We start from the raw sequence: 19,843 nt of genomic DNA, 5'->3' as shown, positions 1-19,843 counted from the left end.
AGTTGCCTAATGACTGACTGATTTATTGAGTGATTGATGTAGACTCTTTCGCTGACTGCAGCAATTGCGTGGCATGTTGATCAAATCGTTAACTGATTTAAGGCATTTGGCTAACCGACAACTAACCCAAATTTGTTGCGCCTTGCCACAAAACCAAATGGAAAAAGAAATCCGATGGCAAGTGGGGGCAAGTGGGGGGGCAGTTGGAGATTTCCATGTGGCAACAGCTTCACTTTTAAGTGGAGCGGAAGCGACAACAGCCAACATCGACATCAACTGTAGCTACCACTGTGGCAGAGCCGCAGCTAGTTGCCACAGCTAGTTGCCACAACAACCACATGCAATATGCAGCATGCAATTTATTTTTGCTGTCCACTTTTGAGTTGTGCTTTTTGCTTTTTGCGACGGTCGACAAATCAGCAAATTTAATTGCAAACAAATTAAATTAAATCAAAGGCTAACTCCCCACCTCCACCTCCATCCTCACACACACACACATGCCATCGCATATACATTCACACCTACCTACACACTCACACACCTGCTTGTTCTAATTAAGCCACATATTCGTTTAACATGAGCAAACATTTTGTACATTTATTAATATTTGTAAGCGCATTCCGTGAATCGAATTCGCCTTCATTTCACTGCGATTTCACTATAAGAATTTAAAATTTGTATTTCTTCGAACAATTATTTCCTGTTTGTATTATTTAAGTGGAGAATATTTCAGCTCATTCCTCGTAGCCAATTCGCTTTAATTGCACTGTAACTTAAATTATTTTCGTTTCAAATTTGTATGCTCAATGTATTCATTTATATTTCTTCGAACAATTCCCTAGTTGTTTATTTATAAAGATTTTTCGTTTCTTCTTTTTTCTTAATTTTCCTAATCTGCTTTTTGAATCATTTGATTTTCGCCTCAATTTCATCTTCAATTCAATTTCTGCTTCTAGTTATTACTCTTAATTATGCATAAACATTTCTTTTAGCATTTCCATTAAAAAACGTACATTGCATTATAGAAATTGCCAATTTATGTTCATAACTAATAGTTGTCGTCTGCCAAAGCGAATTTGCCTCAATTTCGCCATAATTTCAATTGCTCGCTTTCAGTTTTGTATTCTAAATTTTATCTTCAACAATTCCTCAAGTATTTTCCTTTAAAAAAACATTCATTTTATTATCAAATTCGTCAATTGATTCAAATAACAAACTGTTGTGAATTAATTTATTTAAAAAGATTAACACTTACGTATTACTAAATCACTGGCTGTTAAGGATTTTCTCTTTTTTTATTCACAAATATTATTATTTTTGTTAAGCGACTTGTTGGCGATTTCAAATGCTGGAATGCGCAATTTTGCCAGCTCAGCAATTAATGCTGCTTAACCCATGAAAAGCTGTAGACCAACTTTGCTAATTTTCGACCGTTATTTTTATTTTTCTCCTTTATGTTTGTTTGCATGTTTTACAAATGTCGAGAATCTGTTGTGACAACCCTCGCTGGCAATGTGCTCTGAATGTCATATGTATTTTGTGGCTTTGGCAACTGCAACAAATGAAAGACAAGTTGATGTGGCCGTTAGAGAGAAAGAGAGAGTTAAACAATGAAGTTGTTGCTGGCTGCTTGCTGCTGGCAACTTTATTGCAATTTTGCTTTTCATATCTCATGCAATCGGCTTTTGGTTCTGATTGGTTTTTTTTGGATTTCGATGTGAGAGAGGAACACAAAAGGGTGTGCTGAATGTCCACATGAAATTCGATGTCTTCTGCAACAGGCTGCAACAGTAATGCATTGACAGACAGTCAGCAACTACCTCAATTCTGATTATTTGTTCTCATTAATGAGCTGAGTGTTGTTGCTGGCGCCATATGACGTGCAGTAGCTAGCTAGCATATCACTTTCACTGTATATATGTGATTTTCACAGGGTAATTGCATGTCGAGCATGATCATTGACTGCAGCATTCTTCTTACTACTCTAGTATTTGACTTGTTTGGTTTCTGGTTTCCTTTTTTCTTTTTGGTATTTGGTATTTGGCTTTGGTTCTCGCTTTTAGCTAAAGCAATATACCACATCGATAGCTGCTGCTGCTGCTGCTGCTTGTTGGAGCAATGCCAAATCGAGCGGGGAGTGAATGCAGAGCTATCAAAAGAGTTAAACAGCACAATGCCAAATGAATTTGCAGCCCAGCATTTAATCATTCACACATTCTCGGACTCATTTCATGCCACACACAGACACACACACACAGCTCCTGTTCCTTTTGTCTTTGGTGGCAACAAAATATTGAAAAGATCCAATCACATGTGAGCACAAAGGCGAGGCGTCAAAAGGACTTCGCCTCCTCTTTTTGATACGCAACGCAGGCGTGGCAGTAACCATGACAAACTGATGGAGTCCAGAGAAAGGACGAGAGAATGCAGGTGGCGGCTACTTCGATCTTTTTGGCAAAGTGTAATTGAAATCGGTGCCAGGGTTGCCACCCTACTGGGCACTGGGCGAACTAACTTTTACTGCCTGACGTTTTTAATATTTGATGGCACTCACTCTCAGTCATTCGTTGTCTCTTTTCCTATCTCCATCTCTCTTTATGTTTGTGGCTCCGAAGTCCATTTATATGCACAGCTAGCGCCACCCAGCGACGGCCAGCAGCAACTGCATTCACCTCTACACTTAAAGAAATTTTGTAAAGTTGCAACATTTTAGAATTTACAAATTCAGTTAACTTATACCAGCGAACACTCGTTATGCATAAAGCTTCAAGCTCAATGAACTTTCGATTTCATGTGCTTTACTTAATTTGAAATAAACCTCTATACAATCGTTACAAATAATCCAATGAACTAGTTTCGTTTCGAACCCAGCAAGTTTTTAGAGTAGTTTAATATGCTTTACTTAAATTAAATGGCTAAAATGAATTTCTAAAAAAACGTTAAATAGAATCCAATGAACTAATTGTGATATGCATTTTTTATTGATGATATCTTGCAGGCTTAAAGAGCTTTTGAGCAAAGTTTTTGGATTAATTGAATGTGCTTTACTAAATTAACATGCTTTAAATAAATTGTTAACAAATCGTTAAGAATAATACAAGTTTTGAGAGCTTTAGTGTGCTCTACTCAATTTAAACGCTTTCTTACTTTACTTCATTAAATTGCTTTTATAATAAACTGTTAAAAATAACCAAGTCTTTGATTTTTGAAAATTATTTCTTTGAGTGTAGCAGAGCTTTGTGCACTCATCCACATTCGCTGTAAGCTCATCAACGTATTTATGTATTCAAATTGTGTTTGCGCCAATTTCATTATTACTTTCGCATACCCTAACGTAGAGCACTTGAATTATCTTAAAGCTCTTTTAAATGTAGTAAACGTCTTGAGCTTTAGCTGATATATTTGTACTGCAAAGAATATCAAATAAAATATACGATCTTAAAACAATTTACGAGGTATTAAAAGTATAGTAAATAATTTACTAGTTATCATTTTCGTCTAAGTATTTGTAAAGAGCATTTGGTGTGCGGCTTTGTATTCTTTCTTTGGTCCATGTAGTTTATGAAGTTTTTCTCTCTTTTGTTTTGCGGTTGTTTTTGCAACTTTTTTGCAACCAAAACTTTTCGCTCGCTTTGCTTTTTTTCATTCCAGTTTTTATAATGTTTTTATACCCGCTACCCATAGAAGGGTAGAAGGTACGATCAAGTCATGTCCGTCTATCTGTCTGTCTGTCTCTCCGTATGAACACCTAGATCTCAGAGACTATAAGAGATACAGCTAAACAATGTTTTCGACAGCATTTGTTATGTTTGCATGCAGATCAAGTTTGTTTCAAATTTTCGGCAACCGCAAATCAACATAAATCGAAAAATAAGCCTTATTTTAAAGCTAGAGCCGCATATATACAATAATAACTATAGTAGTTGTGATTCCTAAAAATTTGGTTGCCATCACATAAAAATTGTCGAAGTTATTAAAGAAATACTTTAGTTGCTTTGGCTGATAATCTGGTATATTGTGCCGTCTATGGTATATTTTGAATGCGGTACTATATAGATTCACCAAATATATCATTTGGTATATTTTTAGTATTTTTGTAGTATTATTGGTATATTTTGAGAATAATCGGGTATCGGGTATCTCACAGTCGAGCACACTCGACTGTAGCTTTCTTACTTGTTTTTTTTATAATTTTTGTCATTTTTGTTTATTGTCTTGGGTGCTTTTTGCATGGCATTTGCATTTGCATTCAAGCCCAGCAACTTTTGACCAACTGAAACTTTAATTACTTGTACCAGCGGCCAGTCAAACAGTCAGCCAACAAGATGGACAGACGGACAGGTGGACAGACAGTTTGAAAAGACAGTTTGACAGAAGTGAAAGAAATATGTATGTTCACTGCAGCTTGGCACAAAAACTATAGCATACTTTCAAGAGCTCGCTTCCTAAGAGGATCACAACGATAAATGTTGCCCACTTACATAGTCTACGAAATATACCTGAACTAACATTTTAAACAAAATTTTAGCTTTAAAGCTTTGATTGATTTATTATTCTTTGTAGTTTAGAATTAAGTGCTTAGCAACTAGGTTCATAGTTTGCCTTTAACTATTAAAAGCTGCACTCTCGCTCGTTAATTGAATTGTAATTTAATTGCTGTAAAATGGGAAATTTCGTTCATAGTGCAGTGACAGAACTTCAAAGCACTTATTCGACAGGCGGTCGCTGTTGACTGAGCTGAGCTGAACTGAGCCTGTTCTTGTGCTCAATGGTCTGTCAACACATGACACCCCCTTTCCCTTCACTTCTCTCCCCATGTCGCGTCACATCGCATCGCCATAGACACAAGCACACACACACTAACACATAGCCGCCTTTTTTATTTTGAATTTATTTATAGCTGCCCATTGGTCGCGTGCCCACCATTCAGACACCAAGGGCTAAACAGACAGGTGTCAAACGGAACTAAACTCCCCCATTGTTTTTTATTTGTCAGCAGCAGCACAACAAATTAAAGCTGGGCGGGAGAATGGTTAGGAAAAAGAAAATTCATTGGAATTATATTTCATGTACTGACTTTAATATTACCATTATTATTATTATTATTATTATTATTATTATTATTATTATTATTATTATTATTATTATTATTATTATTATTATTATTATTATTATTATTATTATTATTATTATTATTATTATTATTATTATTATTATTATTATTATTATTATTATGATTGTCATTAGAATTATCATTATGGTTGTCATTAGAATTATTATTTTTTTTATTTTATTGTTTGTTATCTTTTTGTTTGTTACAAATTCTACCCCGAATTCCGCTTACCAAACGTCATTGAATTATAGATGTAGTGACAGCTGTGTGCAGGCCAAGAACTTCTAACAAAATATATAAACCAGCTTTTGTTGTATATTTGAAAACTGAAAATGTATATTTCCACATCGAACAGAATACAATTAACTTATGCAATTTGGTTTTATATATATATATTTGTCTTCATTGTTTGTTGTATTTCTTTTTTTTTTTTTTTTTTCTTTTGTTTTGTTTTGTAGCTGAAATCTTGATGGTGATCCATTTTCTTTATTTACTATTTTATTTTATTGAATTTGCATTTGTTTGCACTTAAATGTATCAATTTATTGTTATATTCAAATAGTTTCAATGCCCACATACGAATTGTATTTTAGAATTTAATTATGGCTGCATTCTTTTCAATTTTTGTTGACTCAATCAGAGATATTCACTTCACATTCTCAACGAAACCTGAACCCAACGCTCTAATATCTCATGATTATAGTATGATCTTTTTGATATCTTTTCTAATGCATGAATGAATGAATATCAACATTAATTTGAAATAAATCGCTGCATGGACATCAAAAAAGTTCGGCTAGCCGAAATTAGCTATACTAAATTGTCTTATTTATTTTATTTCATATATGCCTAGCTAAACATTCAATTAAACAACATTTGTTATGCATAGTTTTATCATTATCATTATCATTATCATTATTATTTGTTTGTCATAATAGAATGCTTGTTATACTTTCATTTCTTTTGTTTTCTTTTCCTTGCTTTCATTTCGCATTTGCTTTGCTTTGTTAATTGTCTTTGGTTTTTTTGCATTTGCTAGTTTTACACATCTAAAGTTAATTTTGATTGACAAAAATTCATTCACGCCAACAACAATAAATATACATCAATCTTTGCTATTTTTTTTTTTTGTAGGTTTTTCGTTTTTCGGTTTTTTCTTTTCATTTCGTTTTGTTTTGTTCTTGTGTTAAATAAATTGCAACAATATAATACTTAAATTTCAGACAATCTTTTATGGGGGGTGCGTTGTTATTTATTTAGAGGGTGGGCTGGGAGGTTTATTTATTTACCATGGGTAGGGGCGGGGGATAAGAGGGAAATGGTGGTGGTGGTGGGCGGGGGCGTGGGTGTAGGCGTGTCAACATCAACATTGTAAGCAACATCATCTCTACATCTTTTCTCTTCTCTGCATCTTACACTGAGCATTTTCATGCAGCACCAAAAAGTATGCAATGGACTTTTATTCTTTCCATTTCCACAGTGGCGTCTAAAATGTTAGGCATACGCGCACGCAGCCCGAAAGATGCAACGTTGCCTAATTTCAGGCTGCTGATTTTCATATTCTGCAAGAAATGTCCAATCCAATCCAATCTTTTTACACACTTTTACTTAGAATTTATGCCAACAAAAAAAAAAAATTAATACTAATTGTGTAGAGTTCATGATTCGTGAAATGTTTTCAATTTATATATGTTGTGTATGTGTGTGTTTTGCTTAAGTTTAGGTAATAAAAAAATACACATTTGTTGTCCATTTATCATTAATCGTTAATCGTTAATCAATTGCCATTGTTACTAATCGCACAATGCGTGTGTGGCATGACGTAATAAAACATTTGCGGCTTTGCAACATTATCTAAAACGCATTTAGTAGTTGTAATTTTAGCTGTCATACTAGGCGAATACTTAATGCGTTATATCAGTTACTCTCATTTGATGTTTATCCTTATATAGGGCATATACATATATTTGTATGTATGTATATATATTGTATTGTATTTTGTATATTGACTAAAATATAGTACATCTAATAATACTCAAAAACACAAGTCTAAACATTGTCGCACATTGAAGCGAGCTTCTTCTTCCACCTCCTCTTCCTTCTCTTATTCTTCTTCTTATATAGTATGTACACACAAGCAACAATCGAACGGTCTCGCTCGCACACTTGCAGTTGCTGCTGCTGTTGCTGTTGCCATCTCGCTCTCACACGGCCGTCTCGTGATCAGTCTCATCGATCCGTCCCAGACGCCAGGAATTGGGATCGCCGGCTGCAAAGAGAAGCATTCGAAAGAACAAGAAAAGAAAACCACAACGAGTTGTTGTTGTTGTTGATTGTTTGCTATTGTTGTATTTTAATGATATTTGGTTTTTGCTACTTATATTTATAGTTTTGTTTGAGCTTGCAACATAAAAGAGCAGCAACTACTAAAAATAAAACTCTCGACATGTTTCACTATGTTTGTGTGTGTGTGTTGAAAACATAAAACTTTGCAAAAATGAAAAATTTGCAATTTTGGATTTATTTAACAACAACACATGCAAGAATTCTCCACAACGCAAGTAATTCAATAGCTACGCACACGCACACAAACGCATACACATACACACACAAACACACACACACTCATACGCATACGCTTAGGCAGGCACAGTTGAGGCTCAGCAGCAGGCTTAGCCTAGACAACACATACGACAAACAGACAGACAGACAGACAGAATGTGCGTGTGCAAGAAAGGGATAGTTATATGAGCCTCATTAAAAGCTCTGCTACGCTGCTTCTGCTGCTGCGTCTGCTTCTGCTGCAGTTTCGTGTCTATTGATAAGTTTGCAGTTGTACGCGCTGTTAGGCAGCCGGGGGTGGGCAAGAAGGCAGGGCGGTGGCGGTGGCATTTTGGCATTTGTGATGGTTTCGAGTTTTTGGTGTTCTCTCTTTTCCTTTTTTGCATACTCGTATTCGTTGTGTGTGTGTGTGTGAGTAGGTGTGTGTGAGTATGTGGAGAGAGGGGTGTGTGGTTGTTGGGGGAAAGAGAAAGAGAGAGAGAGAGGCCAGAAATGCAAACTTACCACAATCATAATACTTCGATATCCTGGGCAGAGCTGTTGCCATTTACGATGGTTGTTGTTGTTGATGTTGTTGTTGTAGTTGGTGGTTGGAGTGGTTGTTGTGGTTGTTGGTGGTGTTGTTGTTGTATTGTAGTTACGAGTTGTAGTTGTTGTTGATTGAATACGTTTATGAACGTTACATATTTTTGTATATATAAAAGACATGATCAGATCAAATTGTTGGGAGGAGAGATAGTACACCCAAAAAATATATAAACAAATCATTGGAAATATGCATAAATGTTAAATTTTTCAATTTTGCTTTTTGGCGTGAGACAAATTTTAAACTAATGTTAAATTATTGTACAGTACATTCAGAGTTAAGACACAAAAGTTAATGAATGTTGTATATTGAACTATCGTTACATTTGCATCGATAGTAAGGTGCAATTAGTAAAGTTTGCACGACATCAGCGGGTTACAATTTTTTACAAATTTACTATCGTTTACGTTGTTCAGTTGAAAATTATAATTTAGAAATAGAAAAGAAAATAAACTTTAATAATAAGCTTTAATTTACATTTTATGCTGAGACACTCTTACGATAGACAAACGCTATTACTATCGGCAAACTATCGAGTACTCGATGCTGCTATATAGCTGCGAATTCCTCTACAAATATCGTTTTTTGTCATTCAAAGCTGTTGACTTAACATACAACCCAAATATGCAATCATAGTAACCTTTTCAATCGGCAAACTATCGAATATTCAATGCCGTTCTCGCATATTCTTGCATAAATATCGGCTCTTTATTCATTGAAAACTATCGTCAAAGCTGCTAGACTTGATCTGCAACCCAAACATGCAATCAAAGTAACCTTTTCAATTCAAAGTGACAACCAAGTAGCCAAACTCCCACTGAAGTCGCTGAGCTTGAGCTGCACACAATAGATAATTTTGCTTTTCGATAAACACTTAGGCAACAATGAGGAACGACGTCAAGAAAGTGCCAAAAGTATATTGCAAATTGAAATTTACAATCGTTTTGCGATCATTAATATTGGAATACGAGGATAACATCAGTTCAGGAGCGGAGCGAGGGGATTTTCACGATGCTGTCTAAACAAATGATTTGCGCAAATAAGCGTCGAATTCGCTCTTGTTCATTCATTCGTTAAGTGTGTCATGGGAAGTGCTGATCAGACATCATGTGGGTCTCTATATGAGAATGTTTTTATGTATGTATGTACATATGTATTTACTTCATATTTTCATTCTCGACTCGGTAAATACAAAAGTTATAAAAATAGTTCATATTGCCATGTGTTGGTTGCAGTTCAGTTTTGCGAGTTAATTTTACACGTGCTAAATTTCTAAGTCAATAGCAGCTATTAACGTATCGCTGTTTCTCAGTCTTTTTATAGACACAATTCACCTCTCATTTTATGAACTTGCCAAAAAAAACACACACAGAAAAAAATACGACGATTGTTTATCGCCCGCTGAAACAAATGCAATCAAGTTTGCTTTTCTAAGGATGCTTCAAAGAGTTTCATTTCCTTTATTAAGTCTATAGGAACGCTGGAAATGGAACAAGCACAAGTTTACAACACTGCGACTATAAATGTAATAGCTTTGAGTGGAATGTGGCGATTAATGATAATTACAATACGATTTGCCAACTGGAACACTGGAATTGGAACAATAGACTTTCAATATGCTACTTTGAATGTTGCTTCGATTTACCAGCTGGAATGCTGGAATTGAAATACTAAACGCACATTTTTTATTATTCTTAAAAAACTTGTAATATGCTGCTATTATTTACCGAACGAACCGCTGGAATTGGAACACTAGACACATATTTTTAGAAGACTTGAAATATGCTGCTTCAAATGTTGCATCATTTCGACAACTGGAACGCTGGAACTGGAACACCAAATGCATATTTGTATAAGTATAAGACTTGTAATATGCTGCGTTGAATGTGGCTTCCATTTACCAACCGGAACGCTGGAACTGAAACACTAGACGCATATTTTTAATATGCTGCTTCAACATTTTTTGAATTTATTAAAAAGTAGAATAATGGAAATGAAACACGAAACACGAAACGACCAAAACAGCTTTTTAATTGCAGCCTCGCGCTTACAACAATGTGTATGAAATACGTATGAACTTTAAATCAATATTCATTTGTTCCATCCGATTGCCAATTCTATTGTCAATTGTATCCTAAAGGGGATGCGACACGTGGAATTTGGGATGCACACACACACACACACACACACGTACTTAATGCATGTGTTGTGCATCCCAAATTGGGAAGCTAGTTGCGAATAAAATGCGTTTCCGGGGCAAAGTGCGAGAGCGAGTTGTGTACGCGGTGCGTTTGATTGATTGATTGACACACTGATTGACTGGAATGGGTGACTAGCTGACAGACTGGTTGGTTGGTTCATTGGTTTGATGGTTGCCAGGTTTGTTTGTCAGATAATGAAGACGAAAAACTGAATGAAAACTGTGCTGTGAAAACTCATTAACCGATAAATTAAATGATAAATGAGCAAAGCATTTAAATTGCACGTGGCTTAAGTGCCGCAATAGAATTGACTATTTGTCGGCTGCACTTTGTGTGTAAGTTTATGGGCATGCCCAAAGTATTTACATTCAAAGCTGCTTCTTATCGCCGCCACCAACAACAACGAGCTTAGTCAATCAACATCCCCCTTTCTCTTCAGTGAAATAGCGTAGGTCGAAAAACAAAAACAAGTCGACGTCGACGTCGATTGCAATCGCAGCAATAGCAAAATTATTTAATAAAATAAAAAATATTTTCGCCGAGATATTATTATTATGATAACACCACAGCTTAGAGTATAATTACTCCTCGGCGGGTATAAACGTTTTATGATGCGTTATGTTTATCCAGTTTTTGTTAAGTTTTAAATTCTAATTTCAAATAAAATGATTTTCTTTATGATTTCCAAAGTTTTCCAATGCAATTTATAAGTAATTTTCAAATATATGAAGTTGGGGAATTCATACATATATGTAGAACTATCGTAAACAATTGCATCGATAGTAAGGTGAATTTGTAAACAACGAAATCGCTATACAAGAGTAAGAAATTTATTATCATTGACGTTGCATCAATCTGTGCTGAGTTTAAAAGTTTAATTTAAAAAAAAAGAGTAAATTCCATTTAAAGAAACTTTTGCGATATTAAAATGCTTTTACTATCGGCAAAGTATCGAATACTTTCATTTCATTAAATCGATAAAGTATTCGCGTGTTTCACAACTGAGTTTATTTTTGTAAGCTAGACTCTTGATTTTGAAAATATAATTTCAAAACAAATAAACATTTAAAGAAATTCTTGAAATGCTTTTACTATCAGCGAAATTATCGAATGCTTTAATTTCATTGAATCGATACAGTATTTACGTGTTTCACAACTAAATTTATTTATTTAAACTAGATTCGTGTTCTCCTTTGATTAATTGCTCACTTTTTGTTATTTTGCTTTCACTATTATTTCTTGTCATTTGATTTGGAAAGAGTATTTACAGGTGCTTAGAGAGGAAGCTGAGTATTTGAGTTGTGCTCGTCGTCGTTTGCTGGGGTTGTTAATCATTTTAATTGTGAATTAAAATAAAAAACAAATCATTGCCATTTGAGCGAAATGAATGTTAATGATGCGCAAACAGGTATCGAGCCGCAAAAGGCGCACGCGCTCCTTATCGCTCAACCCAGTGAAAGAGAGCGAGAACGATAGAGAATGAAAGAGAGAGAGAGAGCGAGATCGAGAGAGTGGGGGCTGGGAGGAAGTGAGGATCGATAGATGGATGGATCGATGGATGGGTGTGTGCACGTGCTTTGCATGCTCGCATCGATCGATCATTTTGTGGCCGAGGCGAAAACTTTGGCGAAACGAAGGCGAAATATGTGCGAAAATAAAGCAACGTTGTTTTCGTTGTTGTTTTTGTTTTTGTTTCATGTCTGGCACACTTAAACAATTAAAAAAAGAAGACAAAAAACGAACAACAAATTAATTAAACGCTGTCAAATTGGGTTATGTTGTAGTCATTGTTGTTGTTGTTGTGTGTGTTTTATCATTATTTATGTTCATCATTCTGTTTTGGCTTGTTTACATTCACTTTCTGCTAATAATAATATTAAGTTTATATTATAAATATGATACAATTTCATAAGTATGTACAATTCTATGGTTTTTTTTTGTTTGCTTTTTTTCTGAGCCTTAAGTTAAAACTATTTAATATATTAATTAGTTTATTATATCAATATTTAAATGTGTGTATATGCATAGGTGTATATTTGTGTATGTGTGTGTGTGTGTATTTACCGTTTTTTTCTTTTTAAATTCGTACGCAAATCATTCGAAAAAAAAAAACAAAATCATTAACAAAATCACAAAAAAGAAACACATAAATCAAATCATCAAATCAAATCAAATCAAATAAAAGAGGCAACAACAAAATCAAATGGAAATGCAAAGAAATTAATATACAAACAAAATTGTGATAATGATAGGCAAACAACAAATAATATAGTATGTATATGTGTACGTTATGTATACGACATGTGGTACGCCGAGCTATATGTAGGTATGTCTATAAATTAATATAATTATTGTTCGTGTGCCCAGCACAGTAAAAACTTTTCCATTATTAAATGTGGAACGGAAGTCGAAATATAATTTCATATTTTCTATATGCACATTTGACAAATTGCTATTTTATTTAAATCATTTGTTATTGCAATTAAATAAATGAATAATAAAATAAAAAAAATAGTAAAGTGTTGGATTTTATCGCGCACAAAAGTATTGTTATATATCGTATATCATTGGCTCTGAACTTTGATCTTTTCTCGCACAGCGCATTAAACTTTTTTTTTAATAATTGGTTGACGATCAGTTGACGATCGATCGATGAGTAAGTGAGAAGTCACGAGCTTTCCAGCGAATTGACTCTGAAAATCGACTAATTTCGGATCGATCGATGCACTAAAATAATGTTAACTCTTAAAACAAAATCTTTCAGTTGAATTCCTAAAATGATCTTCAGCTAATCGCAAGATCAACTCATTTTGTATTGATTGATGCACTAAAATAATGTTAACTCTTAAAACAAAATCTTTCAACTGAATTCCTAAAATGATCTTCAGCTGATCGCAAGATCAACTAATTTCGTATCGATCGATGCACTAAAATAATGTTAGCTCTTGAAGCGAAATCTTTGTACTGAAATCTAAAAAGTGATCTTCAACTGATCGCAAGTCGACGTTTTGTTCTTGATCACTTGCTTATTGAGTCTGCAGCGAATGCTTCGAGTCACTTTCAAATGCACCCGAGCAGCAGCTGTTCAGCTGATTAATTACGAATTTCAATTTCAACTTAGCTTGATCGCTTTCAAATCTACAAAATTGTTGATTAACATTTGGTTATTTAACTAAGCTGAAGTTCACCTTCTCATGCTGCACTTTATGAATTTTATTGTTCATAACTGTAGATTTTATGCTGCTAAAACTCAACTGATCTCTTTAAGTGATCTTCAATTGCCCACATATTTATTCTAGAGTTGAAAACTTAAAGCCTCAATGCAACAACTTCTCACAAAACTGATCTCATTTGTATTCGACTCGAATTGCAGTTGAATTTCAATGCAAGCAACAAATCTGAAGTGAAGTGATCTCAACTGATCTACAACAGCAAAACTGTGTGAGTACTTATTTCATTATTTATTTATTTATTTTTCCCGTCTTTGATTTTCCACTTTTGTTTGCTTTGTGCCAATTTTTGTGTACATTTCCGTCGCGGGTGTAAATGGAAATTTTTTGGCGCGCCCGAGTAAAAGATCTTAAGTGTTTGTGCCTGGCAACAACTTGTCGATTATCAGTATAGATTAAAAGAGAGTGTGTGAGTGTGAGTGTGTGTGTGTTACAGTTATTGCTTAAGGTTAGAGTTGAGTTAGATGAGCATTCAAAGGGAGCGAGAGAGAGAGAGGTGCGAGTGAGTTCTAGTCAATGATGGGAGAAGTTGTTGTTATTCATGATGAAGTTGATGACGCGATCAGATGTTGTATGTTGATTGTTGTAGCTCTTGATTGATTGATTGATTGACGATTGTTTAAGCAGATGTTGCATATACAACAAATGTTTTTTTCTTTCTGCTTCTGGCCTTCAGCTTAACTTCTTCGTGTGCTGCAACTGTGTGTGTGGTGTGTGTGTGTAAGTGTTTGAGTGTGTGTTTGATTGCTTCATTGAGTGCCGTTGTTGTAAGCAGCGGCAGCAGCAGCGGCAGCAGCAGCGGCGGCGGCGGAGGCAGCAGCAGAATTCACGTAGTGATCGATATTGGTGTCGGCCGCTGGCGATGGCAACTGATGCGGCTTTGTGATCGTGTGTGGTGGTTGTGGTGGTGGTACGTGTTTGTACGTGCGACCAAGTAAAGGAACATGCTCTTCTAAAATTAGATAGCGAATCGGTAAAGAAAAAAATAAACGAACATACAATAAACATCAAAAAACTTGTCGGCAAAATGCAACAAAAAAAACAACACAAAATAACAAATCGAAAACAGAAATCAGAAAATGAACAAAGCTCAAAATGCAATTAAGACATCAGACATCAGAGGCAGGCAACTTTGTTAGTGTGCTTTGGTTAGTTAACAAATCGCGATACAAAAAGGAAACGGGTGGGAAAAAAATGTCAAACTTGTTTGTGGTATTAATTGATTTCAATTTATTTCTTGTAGCATGCAACAAAGCGAGTTAACAAGCCCCTTGTGCTTGCACTTGTCAGTTCCCGTTCCCAAGCTCGCAATTAAGCAAAAAGCGGTTAAAAAGGAGGCGCAGCAGTTGGCAATGTTTAAGTGTTTGTGTATGTGTGTGTGTGTGTGTGTGTGTGTGAGAGAGATAGTGATAGTGACAGACAGAGAGACAATTAGACAGTTAGATAAACATAGAAAGACAGAGAGATAGAGAGAGAGAAATACCACAACCGACTTGGACAACAAGGAATATGAAGAGAAACACAATATACACAGACAAAGAGAGAGAGAGAGAGAATGCGAATATCGAAAATCGATAAATATATCGATCACACACTCACCCTGCAGCTGGCGATTGATCAGCGCCGTCAGGCCGTGGCCCACATCGACGCTCTTCTTCAAGATGAGCATCGGCTTGTCCTCGGCATCCTCCGCATAGCCGCCCGAGGGCAGGAAACCATTGCTAGCTATCGATTCGCTCACCTGCAAAGACACAGAGAGAGAGAGAGAGTGATCGATAGTAAAGTCATTGCGATTCTTGTGTGTGTGTGTGTGTGTGGAGGAAAAAAGGGGGGAAACATGTCTAAAATTGAGCTGGTGTTGTTTGGCTTGGCTAGTCTTCGTCACCTGTGTCACCTGCATTAGCTTTTTGACCACATCGCGGCCGAGTATGTGATCGAAGACGGTCTGCAGAAACGGTTCCGCCATTATCGATAACTTGAGCTTATCGCGATGCCAGATCAACACACGCGACTCCTCCATGGCCATGATGGACACCTGCGAGCAACAAAATTGTACACATTTAGCAGTTATCGTTTATCGATAAGTTATCGAGTTAAGCTTACCTGGAAATAGTCGTCGGTTGAGACGCCAAACCATTCTGGCGAGTCTAGGAACTGATGGGGAAACACAATGTGCAGTGCGCGCTGATGCTGCGACACGACCAATCTGCAAAAGTGATATCGATTGTTAGTATCGGTTGTATGACGATAGTAGAGAATTAAGTTTATTAACCGAAAGAGCCCAAAAACAATTAAATTTCAAGAACGTCACAAATTTGATTATACAAAATTTGATGTAGCTTTTTACTTAATTATCGATAGTTATTATCGTTTGTATATCGGTAGTAGAAACTTGTTTGCTTCAATTTTATAAATAATAAAAACAAAAATCTTTTTTCAAGAAAACTACAAAAATTTGCTTTTCAATATAATTTTTTTACATTAATTTATAATTTTGATCGTAATTCGTTTGGGTTTAATATTAAAACGTTTCACGTTCACCGCCTCAAGATCTTGTGTACGATTTTCCAATGCTATACGTTCTCATTTAAAATTTCTTATGGTTTGTAGCTATGTATAAAACAAATACTAAATTCTTCTAAGAATCTGTTAGATGGAAGTTTAATGATTTTGCATCCTTTATATGACAACTTTTGCATTGCTTTATATGAACAAAAAACAATTTTAATTTAAGAAAATACCTTTTGTATATATATGAACTTTAGTGAAGAATTTTTGTAGTCTTGTTTAAAGATTCTAGATTTATATGTTATTTTTTATATTTTTTTTATGCTTTTGTTTATCTCAGAATTGCAACCTTTCGGTTGATTTCAGTAATTCAATATATTTCCTAATTAAATCGTCTATAGTATGTAAAATGATGGACTCATTTCTAAAACATTTCCAAATGTTATAATCACTCCTTATCAATTTAAAATTATTTCGGTTTTATATTGACTCAACAACTGAATTATTTCACATACATCTTTAGGTGTCTGTATAATATTTATATTGTTGAATTGTTGAACGTGCAAAAAACATTACTCACTTGCCGCTCAGCACCAGCGACAGGCTGTCCACCTTGGTGACCTTCTCCTGTGCGTAGACCTCCTGGTACTTTAGTGCCCTGATCACCTTCATGCAGTTGAGCACCTTCCGGAACTGATGTCGCGTCACGCGCAGCGGCTGAAACAGCGCCACATACACCTGCCGAAGAGGGAGAGAAAGATATTGTAATTCAGAGAACATGCAACAAATATTTGTGCTTATCTTTCGTATTTCCCTCTTTACAATTTGCAACACGCGATCGCGCGCTGTCGATCGCATTTTCCCAGGCATCCGCCTTATCAGCAACAACAGCAACATCTCTTTCGACTCTTGGGAATGCCACGAATGCCCATAAAATATTGCCTAATCGCCAACTAGCACGACAAGCCCCCCTCTTAGCTACATACATATATATGTATGTAGTCCCCTCCCTCTCCCCAAGGGGTGTGCGGCGGTGCGTGTGGCTCGATCCCCAATTGGGAGTTGGGGCTCGCAATTCATTGCATTGCTTTGTTAATTGAATGATTGCCTATCCATCGAGCGCGATCTTTAACATAATTAATCGTTCACTTACATTGTTGTAATGCGCATATCTGTCATAGCAACAGCCAGAAGGCGCCAGCATGCTCGACTAGCACATACTCTGCACTTAAATTATTTTATTCGATTTTACTTTTTTCATTTCAATGTTTAAGAGTATTATTACACATAAAGTAACATAAAGAATATATATTCTTGATCAACGTGTACAACTGAGACGATATAGTCGTTTTCGTCTGTCCGTATAAACACCTAGATCATAGAGGCTATAAAAGATCTCTATCGCTATCATTTTTATGAATATACCAAAAATACATTTCAGTATTTCTCAGTATCAATTTTGTACAGCACTTATTATTTCAATATATCGAATATGCATTTCGGTATACTTTAGTATTTTTTTGTATATTAATTTGATATATTTCCATGATATCAACATCTCTGATATTATGAGAGATAGACCTTCCGTTTTTTTTTTTACAGCATTTGTTATATCAATATATCAAATATGCATTTCGATATATTTCAGTATAATTATTTACAGCGCTTGTAGTATCAATATACTAAATAGTCATTTCGGTATGTTTCAGTATTTTTGGTATATTAATATGGTATATTTAAATGGTAATACCACACCGAATTCGACTGTAGTTTTAAACAGTCAGCAATCTCATTTATTTCAGTTTCTTTGGCTGTCATCACTTGATTCTTCATTTTTTCAGTATACAGCAAAGACATTTTCATTATCTGACATTGTTTATAAAACATATTAGACAACAAGAATTTTATAGTTTGATTTAATTGCATTTAAGAATAAGTCAAAGTCGAAAGTCTAATTAAAAGTTTATACCATCGATAGCCAAAGATTGCATAAAACGATCGCCTTGAATGTCACCCATAAACTACAGGGTATTTTTATTTTTTGTTTGTGGTTTGTTATCAGTAGTTATTTGTTATACGACAGCAATTGGAATAGGAAATGTGTAGTAAATCACAAACTTAATTGCCACCAGCCTGGCACTCGAATGCTATCTGAATTAGTCACGTGATTGCTCCCGTATTACAGGGCATTATCTGTGATTGCTTTCTCAAGAAATTTGCATATGAAATACCGTTGGCAACTCGCTTTGAATTACGTAGAACTTCAACTCGGCTCTAGACAGATCGGGAATCGGTTTCTAGAGCGTTTAGATAAGACGGGGCGGACAGCAAGTCGTCAATCTAGATTCCCGTTGACGACTGATAAGATACACTCTCTGGTCTTTTTATTTGCTATTTTTGTTGCCAGCAGCAGTTTGTGTAAATATTTTGCGAAGCGTGCGATCTATCAATATTGTGAGCGCAGTGTAATAAAGTAATACAATCAACTGGCAATTTGCCATGCTAATCACTTGTTACAACAACACACGATCAGCGATCAACACACAAGTTTTGCCAGCGATCAACATCATCATCATCATCAAATCATGTGTCTAACTTATCACTCTTTATCGTCATCATTTAACGCCACTCAATATTGGCTCGCATTAAATGGGCCAACAACAAAAACAACAACGGCAAATCGACGTCGCATGGTCACAAAGTAAAAAAAAAAAACTCGAAGCCACATGGCCAACAAAATTTTTCGGTGTTTCTTTTTGTATTTCGCATTTTCCATTTTGTTGCCATGCGAAAAAGTTTACAAACCGTTTTGCTGACGGGGCGATTACAATGATACCCAATATGCGAGACACGAGAAACCAGCCAGCAGCAAGCGGCAACATATAGTAGATGCAACAGACACACGCCAACAAACACCGCACGGATACCACATACACAGCCAACAGCCACCATCTAGTCACTAGACACTAGACACTGCACTCGGTGGACAGAAGTGCGATGCGGGGGATGCGGAGGGCGAGGTGTTGCATACCTCAAGCGCGAGCGGTTTATTAGTTTTATTTAAATGCTCTCACAGCAAATTGGGCAACTACACAGCGTCAACGGACACACATTCAAAATTAATGAAATTTGAATAGCACCCAGCAACGATGAAATAATTTCCTAGTATTTTATTCACAGCTTATTCAAAGCTTTCGAGAAAATCTAGGTTACACATATTTCACAATTTCATTTCGTTTAAATATCCCAGTATTCTCATTTAGTACTTTAGTATTTGAATATCCTATATTAAATTGAAATTTCCCAGTATTTCATTAACATTTTCAAAGTTTTCGATGTAATCCAAGTAACAAGAATAGTAAATTTGCAACTCGTTATAATAATCCAGTATTTCTTTCACACTGTTTTAACCATTTGTATGAAATTTCCCAATATTACGTTGAAATTTTCAAAGCTTTCGATATAATTTAAACTCTAGGAAATAATCCAGTATTGGCATTCGCTATTTTAGTATTTTGATCAACAATATCCCAATATTTAAATGTAATATCCCAATATTTTGATTAAAAAATTCAATTATTTCCCAGTATTTCTCAATTAACGCGTCAGTAATCTGCAATCTATAAAAACCTTTTTTAATTAC

General features: G+C 35.4%; 1 protein-coding gene across 4 annotated transcripts in view; it reads right to left on the bottom strand.

The window, feature by feature from the left end:
* Nucleotides 1-6,172: 6,172 nt before the first annotated feature.
* Nucleotides 6,173-19,843, bottom strand: part of LOC133849346 (blood vessel epicardial substance) — a 40,403-nt gene continuing 26,732 nt past the window's right edge. The window contains exons 4-9 of one of the 4 annotated variants that reach the window (XM_062285361.1): nt 16,781-16,938; nt 15,796-15,898; nt 15,578-15,727; nt 15,292-15,433; nt 8,180-8,212; nt 6,173-7,382 (exon numbers count right to left, since the gene is read on the bottom strand). In XM_062285361.1, coding sequence (XP_062141345.1) covers nt 7,318-7,382; nt 8,180-8,212; nt 15,292-15,433; nt 15,578-15,727; nt 15,796-15,898; nt 16,781-16,938 — 651 coding nt within the window. In that variant the 3' untranslated portion in view covers nt 6,173-7,317. Of the gene's footprint in view, nt 7,383-8,179; nt 8,213-13,179; nt 14,645-15,291; nt 15,434-15,577; nt 15,728-15,795; nt 15,899-16,780; nt 16,939-19,843 lie in introns of those variants that run through there. The other 3 variants (XM_062285362.1, XM_062285359.1, XM_062285358.1) reach the window with 3 other exon arrangements.

Source organism: Drosophila sulfurigaster, chromosome X, assembly GCF_023558435.1.
Source record: "Drosophila sulfurigaster albostrigata strain 15112-1811.04 chromosome X, ASM2355843v2, whole genome shotgun sequence".
In the NCBI taxonomy this organism is placed as follows: domain Eukaryota; kingdom Metazoa; phylum Arthropoda; class Insecta; order Diptera; family Drosophilidae; genus Drosophila; species Drosophila sulfurigaster.
The sequence above is the reverse complement of the archived record's forward strand: the minus strand, read 5'-3'. Positions and strand labels throughout refer to the sequence as shown.